The 22,209-nt window shown below is 36.6% G+C and overlaps 1 protein-coding gene across 1 annotated transcript; it reads right to left on the bottom strand.

The window, feature by feature from the left end:
* Positions 1-4: 4 nt before the first annotated feature.
* On the bottom strand, positions 5-22,089 carry sort1a (sortilin 1a). Its single transcript, XM_084395076.1, has 20 exons — positions 21,675-22,089; positions 13,587-13,646; positions 10,979-11,052; positions 9,360-9,462; positions 8,414-8,575; positions 8,262-8,335; positions 7,173-7,222; positions 6,925-7,052; positions 6,358-6,502; positions 5,473-5,628; positions 5,289-5,395; positions 4,601-4,703; positions 4,058-4,229; positions 3,680-3,870; positions 3,343-3,532; positions 3,112-3,228; positions 2,785-2,893; positions 2,169-2,281; positions 1,793-1,913; positions 5-1,701 (listed from the first exon to the last, which is right to left on the bottom strand). The coding sequence occupies exons 1-20, from the start codon at positions 21,927-21,929 to the stop codon at positions 1,687-1,689; spliced, it is 2,445 nt and encodes an 814-aa protein (XP_084251202.1). The 5' UTR covers positions 21,930-22,089; the 3' UTR covers positions 5-1,686.
* Positions 22,090-22,209: the final 120 nt, after the last annotated feature.

Raw genomic sequence — 22,209 nt, forward strand, 5'->3', positions numbered from 1 at the left:
CACATCTGTTTACAATAAAATTTTATTCTGCACATGAAATATATGCAGCTTTCGTTCTATTTACACAACTGAAAATACAAATGCTGTGCTGAATGACATTAGCCAACTGCTGTTTATTGTCCTTGTATGTTTCTCAGTACAATGCAAAGAAGGAAACATTAGGCTACAGGCTGTACAGTATCCAACTTTAAGGATGTTTATGTACCCTTGCACAAGAAAAAAGAAAAGAAAAAAAGCTGTTTTAACAAAAGAGACACAAAACACATTTAAAGTCTTTGTGAATTCAGTTCACCTTGGTGCATCAGGGTCAATTAACCCATTTAGTTCAAGTCAATAAGCTCGGACTTCAAAAAGATTTATTTTTATTGTTCTTGGCAGTCACATTTAATGGTACAGCATTTTACACTTTGACTTAAGAAAAGCCATATTCATCTAAAACTTGAGGACATGCAAACCCATCAATGAAATGTGTGGTCCACTGTCACCTATAACCCCTGAGGTATCTATTTTATTACCTGTGCAAAGAAAAATCTTAATCAGCTTACTGACTACAAATTAGCTTATTAATGAGTTGACAGTCAATAAAGTCCAAAAATATACATTTTCATATTTGATTAGGCTGCTAATTAGATGCAGTTAATATTGTCGACATCCCAATGAAGGATGAGTTGCTGTTCTGGATTTTTTTAATGTCACAGATAACATAAAACATTTTGTCTTGTTATTGAATATATAACTATTGCTGAATTAGCAACAAGGAATCAGACTATTATGTTTAATGCACTTATTGTTTCTCTATGACACTTGTATTAAGTATGTATATATTAAGATGATTGAAAACCACGCAATGTGCCATTTCTCAAATCTATTCTTGCATCAAATGACACTGTACCAAACAGAGAATAGCAATGGTAATACTGAAACGAAAGAATTTATAATTATTTGTGCATAGAAGATATGCAAAGTGCAAAGTATATCTAAGCACACAGCAGTGGCAGGGAACCAGATAGATGGCAAAGAGAGATTTGATTTATAGAATGACTAAAGTTTGGCTAAACTAGTTTCTCAAAGATCCAAACTGTAATCTCCAAGGTGTTAGTATAATGAAGTCTCAATGTACATCTATGGTCTAAATATTACCTTTAAACACTTTCATCTAAATAACTCTGGAATTAACGAGCAGGCTATTTTCCGAAGATACTTCTATTTTTACACTGGATAAAAAAAAACAGACTTCTTCAAGGAGACTTCAAATACACAAAATAAAGAACAAAGCTGAAAATCCTTTGGTGAAGTTAAATACCTGATGCAGGAAACCAGCAATGAAAAATAAGCACTTACATAAGTATGTTGTATGTGTGTCAACTCACATAAATTTGAAATATATGGCAACAAAATCACATCAAATCCTCTCTCTTTCAGCAATGGATCAGAAAGCTCTATTGGGAGAAGCTTTTGGGAAAATGCATGTTTTCTCTGTTCCTGTCCTTGTAGTCAAATCTTGCTGGTCTGAAGGCTGAATATTTGTCCCCAACTAGCCAAAAACAAATTGATCAGGCAGAATGTGTGTCATTATCCGATAGGTGCTGGAACGCAGATACACCCACACTGAGGGTCATGGGAAGGGTAGGCATTGTGGTTTTTCTCTTAGAATTTGATACAGTTTTATGATGATCCATGTGTCTGTCACTCTAGAAGGTCCTAGAGATGTCAAAAATAGAATGACAGGATTAATTCAATGACTTTGTTGAAATGAAATATTGTGTCTTTAGCAGTGAGGTGAAGATTGTACCTCATCTGAATCATCATGATAGTGCGTCTTGCCAACCTCCAGTGTGTCCAGGTCATCCACACCATCGATGCCGTTAGCTTCAGCGTGCTGCTGTAATACAGAGTACCTGTGCACCAGGAACCTACCGAACACAGATAAAAGGGGCTGTGACACAGATACTGCATATATTAACAAAATGGTAAATGCTGCTCAAGAAATCTAAATTAAATGAAGACTTTGCTCATCTGTACTGCGCGATACAACATTCATTTAATGATAACAACACAAAAAACAGCAATTAATTCAATAATAATACAAAATAAAATTTACTTAAAGTTGAGAATAAAAAAAATTCAGTTCTGCTGTGTGTGATGTTTAGGGAAATGGGGGCACAAACCTTCCTCCACAGACATATTTTTTGATGAACATAACCCCAGCAACGGCACTGATCAATAGAACAGCGATGACCACAGCGATTATAGGAGCTGAATTGAATGAATGTTCCTCTGTCTGAGAAATGCATAATGGGAAAGGTTTTTTCAAACAAGCATAACAAAATTATCAGTTTCACTGTGTATATACACACACACATTTTTCTATTTAATTATATTATATTTCACTACAATATTGGAAGAAATCAAGAAGAATCACAAAGTTTCACACAAAAATATGAAGCATCACAACGTTTTTTTAACATCGATAATAAGAAATGTTTCTTGAGCAGCAAATCAGCATATTAGAATGATTTCTGAAGGATCATGTGACACTGAAGATTGAAGTAATGATGCTGAAAATTCAGCTTTGCATCACAGGAATAAATTACATAATAATAAAGATAATAACATTAAAATAAAGAAACAATTATTTAAAAAAATTCACAAATATGTTTTTACTTTATTTCTGATCAAACAAATGCAAACAAATTTGAGACTTCTTTCAAACTACAAATACATATACATGCATATGCATATGTAGGTATAATGTGCATTCTGTTAATAAAATTAAAAACCTACCGGTAGCTCTGACCTCAGCAAGTTACTGACGCATTTCTTACTCAGATCGATCTCTTTTCGTTCTGGAATTATTCCTCCTTCACAGTGGTCCCCGGGAATTTTCCGATAACTACAGTCATAGAAAGTTAACACTTTGGGATATGTTTTTTACTAAACGTTTCAAGACATGCAGGATTTAAATAATTTTATGACAAAAACATTCAGTCAGAGAGGTTCGCACATCAGCTAGAACAGATATATATGTAAAAAAAAAAAGTAAAAAAACGTACACCTGCTGAATACTTTAATAGTAACTCCAGTGAATTTGGAAATAGAGAGATTTGTTACCCGCTGGTCTGAAGTTGCTCTTTGCGTCCATGCAGGCAGAACTCCAGTGAATGGCCAATAAGGTCAGGCTGCTCCACACACACAGAGCTGTTTTCCGCATGGTAGAACCCAAAGTCACTGCAGGAAAAGAACAACAAGGATTGGAATCACAGACTGAATGTACGTCATGAATGGTATAAATGACTCACATTGTACTTCAAGTGTATTTGATAAGTTAATATGTGTTTGTACCACTGAAAGTCAGTTAGGGTGCAGGAACATGTTGTGGGCTCCTTGGTCACCGTGTAATCCCGGCCGTTCCAACAGACTGAGTCCTTTCTCAACCGTAAGAACCTTTCCTTGTATCCCAGTATGCATCCGTCAGCGGGGTCGCTATTATTGCTTGAGTGAGCGAGCCACTCAATGTAGTCATTATCCTGGCCTGCAGGATGAGTATTTGCTCATTTCAGGGCAATGTTTACACATTCTGAATGCTAACAGAAGTATGCATCATACTGGTAAAAGATGGGATTCTGTATATTTGTATAGTAGTTTATAAAATGCTTTTTAGAAATATTAGGCCACTCACAGTCTCTAGAGAGCAACAGCCTGAAGTCGACAGTGACCGAAACCCAGTACTGATTCAGGACGGTTTCTCTGTAACCCCACAGGCTGACGTTCATGGAGCGGGCACCAGGTTCTGATGCCAGGCCAGTGAAGTATATTGGGTCATTGGTGAAATTATACACATGCCAACACTGACCTTCATCGGTGGAAAATCTAGTGAAAAAATGTAAAAGAATAAAAATCATGTAAAAAAACACTGTCGTTCAAAAGGACATATTTTCCAGACAAAACCACTTAAATAAACAGGGTGTTTAATTTGTTATAATATTCCCTTTGAATCATTTATCTCACATACTGAGATCAAATCACTGTAAACATACAGTAATGATAGAAAGCTCACTTGATCTGTGATATGGGGTGTGAGGGGTTGTGCTCCACTGCTACCAGCAGTCCTCCTGAATCCAGTATGGCGTAGTGATGGGGGCCTTTTAATGCCTGAAACCACGTGTAACCCCCATCATCCGACACGTACACGTCTGGAGAAAGCACAGAAACTGCACCTCCCACACTCCCTGATGAAAGAGCAGATGGAAAAGAGACGTGAGTCAGAGAAATGCAGCGTGACTGAGTTAAAACAGCAAAAGAATAATCAAATATATGTATAATTAATTATCACTTATTTACTTTAGTTCTGCAATTGGAGAAATTAAAGATGATGGGGTTTGGGTGATTAGGTATACTAGAATCACTGTGTTTTTTTGTTGTACAAGCCAGTGGCCAAAGCATAAATAAAAAAAAATAATAAAAAAAAATGAAAAACTCTTATTAGTCACATAGCTGAGGGTGGTGAGAATGGATATGCAAAAGGTTTAGACTGAATGTGAGTCAGTGTTAGTTCTGCCTTGTGGAAAGACATGTGTTGGTGAATGTGGGCAGTAATCACCATGTGCCAGGATGAGTCCCACTGCATTGAGCTCTGAGAGGGGCTGCATGGGAACGTTCAGCTTCATAGAGATGCTGTAGGATGCGTGAATATGCAGACTACACTGCAGAAGACAGAGAAGCATATGTTATTAACACAAAACACACACACACTGCAGTCTGAGTGCTTATTCTCGAACCAAAGTTTTGCACGATTTGAATTTTAAGTTAAAATCATTAGAAGAGGCAACTTTCAACAAGCTTAAATTATTGCGGTTTCACAATGCCAAGTGTTTTAGCTCAGAGAAAGCTCTTAGAAATTCACTATTTAAGCTCTTAGAAAGACCGTAACAACAACAATAATGACTCTGATGCAACAAACGTTGAACATGTTTTATATTGCTATTCTATCCTTTTATGGTCAGACAGACCAAATATTTGCTAGTTTTGTGCTTTTGTTCTTAATGTTTACACAAAACAAACGCAATACGTCAGTCTGTATTTATCGGCACATGACCAAGACTTTTAATAGCGACATGAACATAATACATTGCAAATGTCCTTGGAGTAACTGCCTGGCTCAAGGACGTAATTATGATTGCTTACTAGTATTGCAAAACAGAAACCAGTTTACTGGCTCTACATGTTCTCCATGATTTACGTCTAATATAAAGTTCAGATTGTGTTAGTGCTGTTTGTGTGGCTCTCACTTTGTCTGGGTGCTCGGTTGTGGAGTCACACTCTCCGTTCCAGGGCTTCTGCAGAGGTCGCCACCCTCCACCTTGATTGAATGTGATCACTGTCTGTACAGAGCCATCTGAAGAGGAAAGATACACATCAGCAAATATGAGATTTATATAAATACATTATTAATGATTACAGTCACAGCCTTACCCACGGCGAGCACACTGGTCAAATATACGCCCCTCAGAGAGGTGATGTTGGTGAAGTCAGTGTCTCCGCCCGTAGTGGTATACAAATGGCGTTCCAGAGACTTGGAAAACACTGTACCTCGGTCATCAGACACATATATGGTACCAACACCTGAGTCTGATGGAGTAAAAAACAATTGTTAGTTGTTCTGATGTCATGGTTACAAAAATCACACATTCAAATAATGGACCCTTTTCAGATTTCCGAGGTTCTCAGAAGCGCAAGTTGTCATGGGTAAACTTCTATAGTGGTGAATGGGAGATGACAGCAAATATAATTTTATTATATTGCTATAAATGTGTATTACATTTAAAAAAAAAAAAAAAAAAAATTTAATGCGAGATTTGCAATGTTAATAACGTTGATAACTGTGGAAACGCGTCATCGTAGTCCGTGAAAAGGGTCCATATTGGCTAGAAAATATGAAATTATAATCTTTTTTCATATTTTCAAATTTTTAAGGTTTACTTAAAAACATAATATGCAAAATCCAAACCAGTGTTGTCATTGTTAACTAAAACTGAAATAAAGTTGAATTAGACAAGATGTAAAAAAAAAAAAAAAGAAAAAAAAAAAAAGATATATTAAAGAAAAAATGTGATTAAAAAAAATGTCTTGGCAACTAACTGAAATAAATAAGATAAAGTTGAAGCACTAAAACTACCAAAACTAAACCTGTACAAAAAATAATCAAAATATGAATAAATACTATAATAACAATACTAAAATAACACTCATCCAAACCTCAAGTCTAAATAACATGATCCATAAATTGATATTGCATTGCAACATTATTATTTAATATATTGGAGATTTATTTTGCTGAACAATAATCATTTGCTTCACCTCCAGGTTCATCTACGTGCATGAAGACCATATCGTCGTTTGCGGCTAGAATTGAGTAGAACTGTTCATGGCCAACGGTGGGAAGCTGAGCCATGTCCCACGACTCCCCCTGATCTACTGAGACATGAATCATGCGTGTGGAACCCTACAAAAGAAAAGACGTTTTTTTGACATCTGTATGTGATTTCAACCTCACATAACACACTACAGCTACAAAAATCTAATCAGATGCCTTGCTATATCCTGCCTACATAGACAGCTCTAATACATTTCAAAATATATTAAAATAGAAAACAGGTATATTAAATTGTAATAATATTTCATAATATTACTGTTTTTACTGTATTTTTGATCAAATAAATGCAACATTGGTGGGCAGAAGAGACTTCCTTTACAAACATAAGATCTTACCAGACCCAAACCTTTGAACAGTAGTGTATATGTAGTGATTTTGGTCAAAAGGAAGCATTATTGATATCTAAACATGTTATCTAAGAGGGCAGCACACAAGATTTTGTAACATAATTATACATGACATCACTTATTTAAGATTTTAAGAGAGCTCACCGAGTCAGTCATGACTGAGGCAAAAACAAAGCGTCCACCCAAGCCGAAGGAATAAATCCTCCTTCCAATAGTTTTAAATGTCCTGCCATAGTCTAATGATTTTCTCAATTCCAACGTTCCCCGGTCACCTGAGAAAGCGAGAGAGAGAGAGAGATACAAAAATATGACTTAATGAGAAACAATAAGCGGGAAGCATCTATCCATTTGCAGCATTATTAAAATGATGGGGCCATAACAAAGTCACTCACTGCAGGATCCATTGGGATTTGTAGTTAAGAAAATGGTGTCATCAATTCCCCTGAAATGTCAAGCAAACAGATACAATCAGAAATTTCCATCCATCCATGCCGAATTCACTACTGCAAGCAAAAGCTAAGGACATTCCTATAAAAGCACAGCTACTTCAAATCTAACCAAAAGGCCCCAGTTTCTTCAGTGTAAGAAATCCATTGAGACCAGGACCATATTTATGAGGGATAGGATTGTAAACCTCAAAGGAATAGTTCATGCAAAATGAAAATTGCTTTATAATGCATTTTATGGTGCTTTGGGTAATGAAAACAAAACCTCAAAAATTCTGGCTAAGGGATTTTGTTTTTGACTGAAAAAGTCAATAATTCTGGGCCATTTAAAAAGCATACGTTCCATGAAAAAAGCTCTAATCGGATACAAAGATAAACAGACAGAATGAAATATGTTCTTGTGTGAGAATCCTAACCTCAAACCAATGCATACATTACAAAAATGTAATTGCAATAGATTTTGCTTCCCTTGACAATCAAGAGAAATGAACTGTTATTAAAACAATTAAATCTAAATTAGCTCTAGGCAGCGAAACCACATCAAATTGTTACATCAGAACCTTTCAGCACTTGGACCCACAATGACCAATCATAATGGAGAACAAAAATGACTTTTTAGACGTAGAACTCTTGCAAATTGCACACACAAGATCTTTCTCAAAGCTGTGTGCTCTAACATGACTGTTCAGCTCTGTACTATTTATGGCAGTCAGGATCGATGCACAGCTTTTCATCAAATGGAAGCAAAGTTGTATTTACAAGTACTCAGGCTACAGGGTTCATGACATTAAATCTTGGAGATATATTAACGAGTTTATTTTGAGACACTTACAGCAGCAAAACAAGCTAAACATTAGCACATCTTCTTATCACCCAGAGTTATATAATATTTCACATTTACCTGCCACTAAATATCACATAAAAGCTCACTTTGGTCCTTCAAATGGTAGGCCAGACATTTTCAATCGTCAAAATTCTGGCTACAATGGACTATTGTTACTGATTCATTTATGCACTGCTTGTTTACAGTCATACCATTTCACAAGACAAACAGTCTCATGGATCTTCCTCCAACTGCCCCCGAAGTCCTCGGACAGCCATAAGTCATACTGAATCAAGAAGAAAACAGCGTCAGTACATGTTCTTTTGCACAAAACAGAAAGGAAATGTCTAATCAGAGGTCTTACATTGATGCTGTAGACCATGAGTATGTTGCTGTCTCTGGGGTTGTATGTGATCTGCATTAATGGATGGAAGGGAAGCTCAGAGGTCACAAAGCTGTTGCCGAAATCAACTGAACGGAAAATTTTGGTGACTCTCCCCTCGGTTAGATCGCCTGTGAGGATCACCTGTGGGATAGATCATGATATTATTCAGTAATTAATTATAAATAAATAAAAACACATCAGTGATCATTGAACTTATTGTTCAATTATTATAGAAATTATTGAAGGAATGCTACTTTTTTTTTTAACATACATGTCTATCAGAGATAATCATTTCAATGCATTTGTAAGTAAGCTCAATAAATATACTTATAATGGAAAGAGAAACATTTAAAACCAAAAACGTGAAGCTTGAAGTTTTTTTAAAAGTCTCTTATGCTCACCAAGGCTTCATTTATTTGATCAAAAACACAGTAAAAACAGCATAAATGTGAAATATTATTATAGCTGTTTCTATTTTAATATATTTTAAAATGCAATTTATTCCTGTGATGGAAAAGCTGAATTACTCCAGTCTTCAGTGTCACATGATCCTTCAGAAATCATTCAAATATGCTGATTTGGTCCTCAAGAAATATTTCATACTATTATCAATGTTGAAAACAGTTCTAAAAATAAACAGTATTTATTTGAAATAGATTTTCTTTACTGCCATTTTTGCTGAATAAAAGCATTAAAAAAAACATTTCATTTAAAAAAAAACAAAAAAACTTTTGAATGGTAGTGTATGTTTCATAAGCTCGACCTTTTGAGGTGGCACAACTTTCCCCCTGTATGAACTTGTTTGCTTGTATTCAAGTAAAAATTTCACAGCACACCACAGTGTCTTATGGACATTACATTGAAAATAACCAGTAAAATTCCTTTCAGAACAGTTCAATATTACAGCAGAGAAGTAAATATTCACCTTCCCAGAATTTTCAGGACCGATTGCGATGCCAAACTCTGTCTGTATGAAGGTATTGTTAATGAGGTCGGTGATGTCCTGGAATGTCTTTCCATAGTCTTCACTGACCCAGAAGAGATAAGAGGGAATTATGGATCATGTGATATAGCTAAACAAAAAAACAACCAAATGTGCACCAACATTTATATTGAGCAAACGCAGCACTGGAAGAGGAAGGATTCATTACACTCTATTAATTATACATTTTTTACATTTTGGGCTATTTGACTTTTCATAACGTGCCATTTCAGACTAATGGAAAGAAAACATCCAAAATACATATTAAAGTGTTTATTTTATTGCTCGTTATCTGTTTGTGTCTGTAGATTGCAATTACAACACAAATCTGTTAAAGGGATACTCCACTTTTTTTGGAAATAGGCTCATTTTACAACTCCCCCAGAGTTAAACAGTTGAGTTTAACCGTTTTCGAATCCATTCAGCCGATCTCCGGGTCTGGCGGTACCACTTTTAGCATAGCTTAGCATAGGTCATTGAATCGGACAGGACCGTTAGCATCTCTCTAAAAAAAATGACTAAAGAGTTTCGATATTTTTCCTATTTAAAACTTGACTCTTCTGTAGTTACATTGTGTACTAAGACCGACGGAAAATGTAAAGTTGTGATTTTCTAGGCTGATATAGCTAGGAACTATACTCTCATTCCTGCGTAATAATCAAGAAACTTTGCTATCGTAATGATATGACGCAGCGCCTGAAAATAGGTCTAATAGGTTAGACAAACTTAGTCCCGGTCACGTTGGAAGTTACTGAGCTGGGGACTATTTTCAGGCGCTGCGTCATATCATTACGCCTGCTGCACTCATGGTACGGCAGAAAAGTTTCTTGATTATTACGCAGGAATGAGAGTATAGTTCCTAGCCATATCAGCCTAGAAAATCGCAACTTTACATTTTCCGTCTGTCTTAGTACACGATGTAACTACAGAAGAGTCAAGTTTTAAATAGGAAAAATATCGAAACTCTTTGGTCATTTTTTTGAGAGAGATGCTAATGGTCCTGTCCGATTCAATGATCTATGCTAAGCTATGCTAAAAGTGGTACCGCCAGACCCGGAGATCGGCTGAATGGATTCGAAAACGGTAAAACTCAACTGTTTAACTCTGGGGGAGTTGTAAAATGAGCCTATTTCCAAAAAAAGTGGACTATCCCTTTAAGCATGTTTTCTAAAATTGAATTTCTTTTTCATGATGTTGAGTCAGAAATCTCAACTTTGGCAGCACTTACTTGCACCAAACAATCTATATTCTGGAGGATTTTACAGAGGGGTTTGTTAATATATCATTTGCCTGACTTTATACAACATTTTATTCCTAAACATGGTGAAAACTTGTGATAAAAAGAGATATCCAAAATCTCTGTAAAAACAATTAAATCCAATATGTCTAATATAACTTGTAATGCAAAAAATGTTTGCAATACCTAATGTAATCAATCAGCTAGGGAAGTATGGTGATATCTATTCGTTTTTTTTTTTTTACCTATTCACCTATGGTGTCTTGCCTTAAAAACTCAATTCTTCTAGCAAGAGCTTGGACACTGTCCTAAAAGGCACTCTTACCTTCTGTACAGTCTGGACTGACCAAACCGCATGATAAAAAGAGGAACCTGGAATGTGGTCAGCACCAGAAGAACCTGCACAGAAGAGGGACACAGTGAACGCTATAGCATGTGGATGTGAAAGACTCAGAGTCGTTCAGAAACTCGCAGTGCAGTGAAGCGTGATTTAAACTCGGCCGGGATACAGCGGGACACATGTCTGGACTTGAGAACAGCCACAATCTCACCCTTCACACTTAATTCATCCAGCTATCACTCAAGATCAGGCGCTTGCTGCTTGCAGAGAAGACTCTGATTGGTCGGTGCCTTGTTCTCATTTAACTCCTGTCTCTAATCCTTAAGTCAACATGAAATGGTATTTGCAATCCATTTAACTTTCATAATGTGACACATTTCCAGAGAATAAATCAATAATTAACATTCACCAATAGTCCATACAATCTAGGTGATATCAGCTAAAAAAGATAAGTAATTTCAGAGGCAGAGTAATTTATAATATTTCAATGAAAGATTAAAAAGACAAACATTCTGATGAACTGTTTATATTAAACAAAAGTAAAGTTTTGTGACTTTTAGTTCATGCCTGTTGGCTTATATATAAACAGTGTATATTTATATATATATATATATATATATATATATATATACACACACACACACACATACTGTATATACAGTATATATACCTGTATAAATACCCTGAAAACTAAGTCACAAAAATGTGCTTTTGACGTTTATTTAATATAAACGTTTTTTTTTTATCTTTCATTGAAATATTATAAATTACTCTGCCTCTGAAATTACTTTTCTTTTTTAATATATATATATATATTATATATATAAGAATCTTTATGTTTCACTTAACTTAATAGAAAGTAAATTGGACCAAAAATATGAAATGACTCATCCTGCACGACACACAGATTTTTGTCCAATCATATGCTTTCTACAATGAAAAAGTAAACTAAAGGTTATTTAAAACACAGGACGAACCCTTTATATGAAAACCCATATTTAAAAAAAGTGAATAGGGCCCACTTCTATTCATGTTTATTCTTACAAAAGAAAGAATTGTGGGAAGTTCTTTATGTGCCGGAAAAAAAGCTGGACAGTTAGAACAATATTCGTTAAAGGTGCAATAAACAATTACCAGAATGGTGCTAACTATGACACCTCGAAAGTAGAAAAGGTGTCTCAAAAGACGCCACTCTTTGAAAATGTTTGCAGAGAGTTAACTCTCTCTGTATTGGAGTGTTGTTGTTGGGTGAAGGCTGTGCTGGAGGAGTAATTGCGGCTTGTACATGTTTTACAGCTGCACTTTGGTTCAGTTCTATAAGAGACGGATTCCGCCTCCAGTGTTGTTGGCCCTAAATGACGGTTTGAGGTCTTGTCAAGCCAGGCTCTGAAGAGTCTTTCAGCCGATGAAGCTGTATTTCACTCGTTCTAGTTTCACATTGATGTGCGATTGTAGGAGCCACATTCCTGCGATTCAGATCATGGAGCCGACCACAGAACAGCTTAGTGCGTTAAAAAACTTGGGTTCAACTGACAATTACACTTTTTTTGGGGGATTGGCTACTGGTTAGTAGACATGGTGGCAGTAAAATAGTGGATTAGAAGGATTGGGATAAATCAAAGATTGTTGGTTCAAATCCCAAAGAGAATGAACAGATGCCATTTTTATTGGACATCAGCAAGTCAGTCATTTTATGGTGGCAGTTTTTCAAGCCCAATTTTCATTTTTTTGATGCTGTTCACACATAAAAAACCAATGCCTTTTCAATTTTGTTGTTAGTGGTGCAATAAAAACACGGCTGCTATGTTGTGGTGGGTTTATTACGAGGACAGTAAATTACTTTAGTTAGAAACATCATCGAGTGTGACATTATAACACTTGGTGAGGTAGTTCTCTCCAAATACCATTTTGCATATCACACTATATTTTAAAGGCCTCGCATTATGGTAAATAGATTTTTTTTAATGTTTTTTAAATAAGTCTCGAATGCTTACCAAGGCTGCATTTTTTTTATCAAAAATACAGTATACACAATAATATTGTAAAAGGTTATCACAATTTTAAACAACGGTTTTCTATTTTAATATATTTTCATTGTAATTCATTCAAATCTGAATACTCCAGTCTTCAATGTCACATGATCCATAGAAATCATTCTAATATGTTGATTTGGTGCTTTCTTATTATTAACAATTTTGAAAACAGTTGTGGAAACTGTGATATTTTTACGAAATTCTTTGAATAGAAAGTTCAAAAGAGCATTTATTTGAAACATAAACCTTTTGTAACATAATAAATGTCTTTACAGTCACTTTTGATTAATTTGATGCAGTCTTGCTGAATAAAAGTATTAATTTCTCTCCGAAAAATTAAGTTTACTAAATTAACTAAGTAAAATGAGTTCATAATAAAAAAATAAAAAATGATATCTACAATTAATTGAATATCAGTTCAATAAATTCACCTTTCATTGTAGGATGCAATTGATGTGGACAGACAAAAATCCCATATTTTACAGTAACGATGCATTTAAAAGTAGATATTTTTCATGATACTGTATTCCTATGTAGATAATTAGTCAAATTCGACTCACCCCTGTATCGTCTCCAACCCAGGCCAGGGACACCGAGCCGCTCAGGTCATTGAAGTTATACTGGAAAAGAGACGTAGAGACATAATGAAGTACGAATGCAAATAAACATTGTAGTTAAAAGTCTGTAGATTGATGACACTAATAATCCCTGCACCGCCGACATGAACTTTTTCTCTGTGAAAATATTCATCATAAATTAAACTAAATTCAATCTAAACCAAAACAGATCATTTTCATTAGCATCACTGCATTTGTTCTCTCTCTCTCTGTCTAATGCAGGTTTGTTTTCAGAGCGCTTCTGTGGTGAAACTAAACACCACAGGCTTTCACTGTAGTCCACAGGGATGAGATTGCAGGCTGGAATCATATATATTATAAATAAAAGGAAATTAAGACAAAAATAACGACTGAAAACCACACTCCAAACCACAGCTTTACATAGCTAAAAATAAAGAAACATCCAGTACAGAGCAGAAAGTGGTCACACAAATCAAACAAAAAAACTAATATAAGGAAAAAAGTGCTTGGAAATGGAATTGTACTGCTGTATTAAATATAACAAAGTAAACAAACAACATTTTATAAGCACGATTTATTTGCAAATGTATTAATGTTTTGATTTGACAGTAAAACTTTCCAAGTTACTATTTATTTGAAGACAAAATCAGACACAAAAAGGCCATTGTTACAACTGTTGCGTAAAGAGCTATAAAATTCATGTAGATTCATTGCTCAGATAATTTGGAGAGAAATAATTTGAGTTATATCTGTTGATATTTCTTTTAAAACATAAACGGGATACATGAGAGAGTCGTAGTGTCTTTTCATCGAGAGAAAAAACAGAAAAGCGGTACTCTGTAGGCTATATCACTATAAACAAACAACTGAGACACTAATCTCAGTTAAACCGGCGATCACCAATCAGCTAAACAAATAACTAAATAAATTGTATTACATTTATGTTAGTAATGCCTAATAAAAGGCAATGTCTAATAAAAGGCAACTGAGCAAACATATTTCCGGTGATTAATTAGAAAAGTCCAGGTGATTCTTGGAAGAAAAACACAAGTGCTGGGATTTATCTGTCCACAGGGAAGCGGAACCATGTAGCGACATGCACACAGAAACCACTGCTGATTCGACAGATGGCTGTGCCGCTGTCAGCCGACCCACACTGCTAGGGAATGTGTGTGTGTGTGTGCGTGTGTGCGCGCACATTTAAGAGGACAGGCCCACTGTCAGTCGAGTGTGTAACCTCCCTTTCAGTTTCACTGACTGGAATGCGAGACCCAGATGGTGGGTGTGTATATGTGTGTGTGTGTGTGTGTGTGTGTGCGCATGCGTGAGGAACAGAGTGAGTGCCCCACATTTTCATCTGCCTCACACACTGAGAACAAGAGAGCAACTGATGTCAAAGAGATTGTGGGAGAGAAAAGGAGGGAAAAGAATAAAGAAAATCCAACATACACAGGCTCTGTTCCAAAAGCTGGTGAGCTGCCTGGCTACTTGCTACATAGGCATTTGCCTCCGACATGGAGCCTCATAAGGGACCGATGCTCTGCATTGACAGCAATTCCACAAGTCTTTATGTAGAATGCACGAAACTCGATTCAATTGATTTCGATAGTGTTTGGCTTTAGAAATGCATGTTGCTAAACTAACAGCATATGTATTGCACAAATGCTTATTGAGTAAAATATAATTGCATTAGAATACAGTAAAATCAACTCACCAAACTCTTTCAACTGAGCTTGTTGCAATGCATTCTGGGATTACTTTTTTTTTTTTTTATTAAACATTTTTTATGTATTTATTTTTTTCATCGAATTTGGCTGAAAGTAATGTTGTCAACATTTGGAACAGACTTTGTGTCAGGAGCAATCACGGTGTCTTAAAATGGTACCTATGTAGGCAGTTCACTAGGTTTTGGAACAGAGCCAAACATTCCTGGGTGTTTTTTGTTGTTGTAATGGGATAAAAATAATGTGGGAACAGGGTTACATGCGAAATATGCTAAACATTAAGCATTTAAAAAGTTATTAAAAATAGCTTTTTTACTTCAGTAGTTTTAATATGAATATCAAGATAATGGAATTTATTTATGCAAAAGTGCTGCAATAATAAAAGTAAAATAAATATAATAATACACTAAAACCTGGTAAAAAACATCAAATAGGACAGGTACAACCGGATGAAATAAAATAAAATAAGAAATAAAATAAAATAAAATAATCCTACACATAAAATAAAATAAAATAGTAAAACGGTAAAATACAAAAGTAAAATATAGAAAAATAAAATAAAATCTGTTATAAAACAAACAGGACAGGTACAACCAGACGAAATAAAAATAAAATAAAATATACAACAAAATAAAAGTTACAAAACATCAAAAGGCCAATCAACCATGGAATAGAGTCAAAACTGAGTGCAATCAATAATGTATCATTTTAAAAAGGTAAAGTGTAAAATTGGTCTATGGTGTCTTAAAATGCTGCCGTTTGGCACAAAAAAACACTCACAAACCAGAACTGGAATGAATAAAGTAAAAACTTCTGGTATAATGAGGAAACCCCATCCACACACATTCAGATCCATTTTTGAGTATCTCATCTACTATTTTACGGTCCATATGGACATTTTTGTCTAAGGAGGCCCTTCACACCGCACTCCTTTCTACGGATCACATCCTCTCTGCATTTCTGCAATTCCACCCAAGCCCCTGGAGATCAATGATCATGTCACAGAATAATCCGTTTCTCACTTCTCCTTAGTGATGACATCATCTTACGATTTTTACACATTTTCTTTTTTTTCTTTTCTTAAAAAAGCAGCCGTACAAGGTCCAGGGGAGCAAAAGAACCGCAGCATTTTTGAAACTCACTAGCGTTCAGGCCTAATGGAAATTTGCACTCTCACAATCCAAAGTGTGAACAAAAGTTTCCATGTTACCAACCCAGCCAACGTCCTTCTGATGCAACCCACATCAAAACAGACCCTGAATGGTACATGTGTTCTAGAACAGCAAGAACAAGACGTCTTAAAACACCTGCTTTAAACTCCAGGGACAGTGTTCCTTCTCAATAATGTGTCTTTGAATAATGGATACAGTGGTTGCCTCTCCATTCCTTGCCATATTTAAACCAGAAGGAAAGAAATATGCTGACATCCCAGTACTGGCCAACAAAACAGGCTTGCCAAGAATGGCCTGCACCACGCCAACAAGTCTTCTTAAATGGGGGATTAAAGAGTGATGAGAAGACATTGTGAGCATACAACGATCCTTCAGTTTGGAGAAGACCAAAGAACACGACTCAAAGTAAGGCCCTAAACAAACTCTATGGCTCTGTCCTGAATTCAGTCAAATACACTTATGGTTGAACTTTTGAGTCCACAATTTGGTGATGAAATGCTTCATAGATTGTTGGTTAGTGTATCATAGAATCACAGACTGTGTTTTGGACAATCAGATCACAAGTAGATGAAGCAGACACATACACCTGGTGTTTTAATTCGTTTCTTTTGTCCACTTTCAACCACTTCTGTCCTGATTTCTTCAAGGGGAGGGTCTATGGGCGGGTAAATGCATGTTTTTTTTTCAGATATTTCAATCTAATGGACAATGCTTGCGCAATTTCCAATTAAAACGTGCCCAGAGACGACAGAAAAACATCAGCTTTAATTTCTGCTCTGATAGCCACTAGACCAATGTTATTGGTCTAGTGGCTATCAGGAATCAGATCACAAGTGGACGAAGCTAAATACAGGTATAAACGGGGTCAAAAATTGTAAATTTTTTAAAGAGGTCTAAAATGTCGGATGTTGACGTCAATATGACGTAATTTTCAAATGTTAGAAATTTAGGAATGGTGTCGGCGCCGATAGCCTCGTGGGCAAGTGCGCCGACATGTAGCGCCGTTGTGCATCGGGCGATCCGAGTTCGAGTCCCGGCTCGTGGATATTTCCCGATCCCATCCCCCCTGTCTCTCTCCCACCTCACTTCCTATCTAGCTACTGTCCTATCCTAATAAAAGGCAAAAACACCAACAAATTTAGGAATGGTGAGAGAACATTGGTACGTTCTTCGTCTTCAAACTAAACTTTGGTCTCCAGCCAACAAAGTTTAAATCCTGTCTGTCTAGCGCACTTTCCATAATGTTTACGCATTAAGTCAGTAGGTGGACAGCGGGAAGTCTTTTGTGGCTGTTCGAACGCATTCGACCAGCGTTTACACCTCGAAAGCAATCCGGTCAAATGCGTTTTTGACTACCTCTGGAAGTGGTCGAAAGTGGACAAGCTCAAAACATTTTAGACCCCTTTTACACCTGTATTTAGCGTCCTCCACTTGTGATCTGATTCCGATCAACCAAAACGCATCTTAATATCAGGTGTAAACAGGGCCTAACAGTACTCCAATGGTGTACTAGATATGCGGGGATGCAAAAGTTTTAAAAGGGGTGTTACCAGAAAAAAATTGAGAACACAGTGCTAACTTAGTAAGAGAATTCCTTAGTAACTGCCACGGTAACACAAGAATGCATACTGCACACTTGCAATGCACTTGCAAGTATTAGCATCTGTGTTTGTGTGTATGTGAGTATGTGTCTGGCCTAAGGCAATGGTATGGTACACAATCCTGATTGGTTGTGTGGTAATCCAGGCCAGGAATCAGACTCCTTGAATCCCTACCACCATTAAAAGGCTTGCAAAATGGTCACAGGTCAATGGTGGATTACTAAGGTCTGTTTTCACAAAGTTGAGTGATACAATCAACCGATGGGGATATTTGCAGAGAAAATCCATCCTGCGGGGAGAGAGCCGAATAATATTAAAGCATGTCTGCTGTGTTAAGACTTGGAGAGGCCACCTGAGCGTGGGGCCATGGGGCCCTTGAAATCCTCCAGAACAATAACATTCAGACACGGCAGATAGGCTTTTCCAAAGAGAAATATCTGCAATATACTATACAATGGCAGAAATGTATAGAAAACTTCAGTATACACTCCTACTCCTTTCTAGCTCTAGTCTTAGCTCAACACGTCCTCTCCAATGGACATGTTGGAACCACGAGGAACGTTGTTCGGGCTGCTTTTCTGGCATCTCACCAACCCTGAGCATTTCAGAGAGGACAGAAAATGTTTTCTCTGTACATTCTCCCCAGGACCGGGAAAGGGAAAAACCTGGACGTCTTTCCCTTGTGTTGAACTGGTAAACAGTCTTTGAACCCCATGTCCAGCCAAAAGAAGCTTTAGACTTGATCCAAATGGCTTCACAGTCTGAGGACCAACAACAAACATGACTTCACTTCTAGACAGTAACATTTTTTTTTTTTTTTTTGGGTTTAATATGAGACATGTCTCAAGTCAGTCTCAAAATAAGTGTTATTTAGACAGGTGGGCGAATGCTAACACGTGATTCAAAAACATGCACAAAAATATCCTGGAATCAAGATCTTAAACCATGTTTTCCTAACTGGAACGGCACACCGAAATGGGTAAGAGGTCAGCAGTTCGTTAGATGAAGCCGTGTTTGTGTTTTCATTGGACTCGCATAAATAACTCCCTACTGGCACAACTTGGATTTAAACACCCAGAGCGGAGTCTTAAAAAGTCCTCCAACCTCCAAAAGAGCATCTCGAATCATTCAAACGCAAACTTCACCCACAAAGCTGTTTGAACATGTGTACCGTTATAAGTTCACGCAGACTTCATTAGAAGAAACTACAGGCAGTTGTTAAAAAGACTTTATTGTGAGCTCGTAAAATTTCTAATTGCTCTGGCAGGTCATAAATTCCATCGGTCAGCAGCCAGTTTTCACATCGACTGACCACAGACTCTTGCGCAACACCATGGTTGCACATTTTGGACTGGAACAGATCTGGAATATTATGCTTCAAACTTATGCTTTTTAGATCATAAGCATTTAGATGCTTCACTGATAACTAATTATATTGTATCTATAAACTATCAGTAAATCACTGGGTAAATAGCTAGTGTTCATTGCGGTGTTGAAATTTTGTTGGATGTCATTGGCCACAATAAGCTGGAATACAAAACATGTCCATGGCAAGTATAAATATGCACATAACTTATCCTGCTGCGCACATGAATGACACCTTAAATCGTGCAGCTTGTTGAAAAGAAGCCTGCTGTTACTTTTCTACGCAGAAACAGAAACAGGGGGAAAAGCCTATCTAGAGACCAGAATAATATAGAGACTTATAAAAATGTCAGCAACCAAAAATATTCAGCTGAATCAATTATTATGATGCGGTCGCCGGTTGATATTTCGTCAGTCAAATATTTTCCAATGACACGTTTTGACAGTTTCAGCATCTAATATTTTGTGCACACAATGTAAATAAGCTAAAACAAGCAAACACGTCAACAGTGTAGACATATTACCAATTGACCAAAAATTATGCTACAGTAGAAATATGGAAAATTTGTTCGGCTGAGATATCGAGAGGCGACTCATTGCCGAAGTTTTATTTATCACATGACGACCTGAACTGCATCCCAAGTTCAATTACCCCCAAATAATTAAAATTGAATTACCAAAACATTATTTTCAGTTTTGTGTTCTTCTAAAAAAAAAAAAAAATAGTGGGATACAAAAGTCTAGTTGTAAGTTTTATAACTGTTATGTTGTTAAAATGGCACTGTTGAGCGGTTTGGATGTACATGTTATGAAATCCCCACCTCAAGAGTTGTCATATATAAATATCTGAATCATAATAAAGGGGTCAAAATATGCTCTAACTACAAGAACTTTACATGTACTGTTGGCAGGAACACTACAGTGCATGTATGCATGCAAGCTGATGTTTAACGCTATCCAAACAGGGTGTTAAAAGGCCTGAAACTGAATTTAACAAGGAGATGCTTTAGAGAGACGTTGCCTTCAAATACTTTTCCCACTGTTGTCATGCCTCAAGCCTTTTCCCGTTTCAGAAACATTCCTTTCTTGGAGGAAGCATTTCACTTCAACACTCATTTATGCTGGACGGAATGTGAGAGGATGAGAGCCAAAAATACTGGCCATAAAAAAAAATATAGAAAAAAAACTGGCTCTGTGTGCTTTCTTAACAACAACAGTCTTTCTCTATCAGCTCTTAGGCTAAACTCATGACCTATTGCCTTAGCTTTCCCTGAAATGTCAATGTGCTCTGTAATTGGATAAATAGGGGATGCTTCCTACAGAACAGGTCTGATATAAAAGATATAGATTGGCATATATGTAGCTCGTCATGTATCAATAATGCCTGCCCAGCGAGAGGTCACGCCAACTGCTGGTAAAACGTAATTGATGAGCTCGTGGGAGAGAGTTGGATAAGAGAGATATATAGAGAGGCAGCATGTTTTAAGACTTCTTAAGGGTTAGTAATCAGTCATGGGCCCCTGTAATGAATGAGCTCTGACTAGATCTTTAAGCAGAATCACCTGACCCTTCTGTACATAAATACAGGAGAAACACATCGCAGAGACATTAGACGCACATCAAGAGAGGTGAATGCATTTGTTCTCTTGGCATAAAGATGAAATCTGTGGAATGTCTTAAAGGAACATCAAACACTGGCCCATCGAATTATAAGGTGATACTACATGCTGAGTGGATGTTCTTATCAACCATCTGGAAAACTTCACAAATATCATTTTATCTGAGAGCTTGTTTTCATATACTTCTAAACACTTAAAGTAATTCCATTAGAGACGTGAAAGCCTTAAAAATGTTGGTGTGGTGTGGCAATGCTATGTGGCATTTGAAAAACGACTGAAAAAAATAACATTCAGTTGCTGAGAAAGGTGATGTAGGTACATTATTAGGTAATCTCAGACCAGAGGCCAGTAGTATGATCTCACTTTTGTGATTTATGGTCCCTAGAAATTTAGAAAGAGCTTCCAAAATAGGAGGAAAAAACTCAATTCTACTTTCAAAAAAGAAAAAAAGATGCTAACTTAAACAAGTGTTACCTAGTCAAAACAGGAGAAGAAAAATTATATGCACAAAGCTTTTCAATCTATACAATATATTAGATTATGCTTATTCTGAGCTGTGATGAGAAGAGTAAGAGATGTTTTGACCTACCGTATGAGTGTTGTTTTTTAACGTAGAATCAAAGCCGTGCATTGATTCACATTGATTTTGTGCGGATTCTTCACTCCTTTTCGTCCTGACATGATCCGGCTGCTGTAAATCTCTCAAACTGAGCAGATTTCGTGATTTGTGACTCTTTAGAAACATGGGTTGCTCACTGCTAGAGCGTCTGGGTCTCTCTTCAAAGTCCATGCAAAGAGCCACTGAGAATAACACAACCAAAACACAGCAAAATACGGTGCTCATGGTTTCCGTTTAATGTGCACAAAATTCTTCCGTCTAAATGTCCATGAATAGCAGGTTTATTGGTAATAGAAGAGAACGTGCAGTGTTTACACTCTGACGCATGTCTATAGTGAAGCCGCTGTTCGCACTGCTAAACTCACGGATTGTTCAAGATTAGGATGGGCTGTCCGTTCGACACGCCCATTCTCATGAATATTCATTCAGACGCGCTGTTTCCTGGTAAGCTTTTCAATGGCTATAGGTTTGCACGCGTTAACATTCCAAACGCAAAGGCTTAACA

The sequence above is a fragment of the Rutilus rutilus genome (assembly GCF_951802725.1).
Source record: "Rutilus rutilus genome assembly, chromosome: 22".
Classification (NCBI taxonomy): Eukaryota; Metazoa; Chordata; class Actinopteri; order Cypriniformes; family Leuciscidae; genus Rutilus; species Rutilus rutilus.

Coding starts and splice junctions, on each gene's coding strand:
- sort1a (XM_084395076.1), bottom strand. CDS start 21,929: ATGAGCACCGTATTTTGCTGTGTTTTGGTTGTGTTATTCTCAGTGGCT. Junction 7,223..8,261: donor ACTGTTTGTCTTGTGAAATG/GTATGACTGTAA, acceptor TTGACATTTCAG/GGGAATTGATGACACCATTT. Junction 7,053..7,172: donor AAATCCCAATGGATCCTGCA/GTGAGTGACTTT, acceptor TCGCTTTCTCAG/GTGACCGGGGAACGTTGGAA.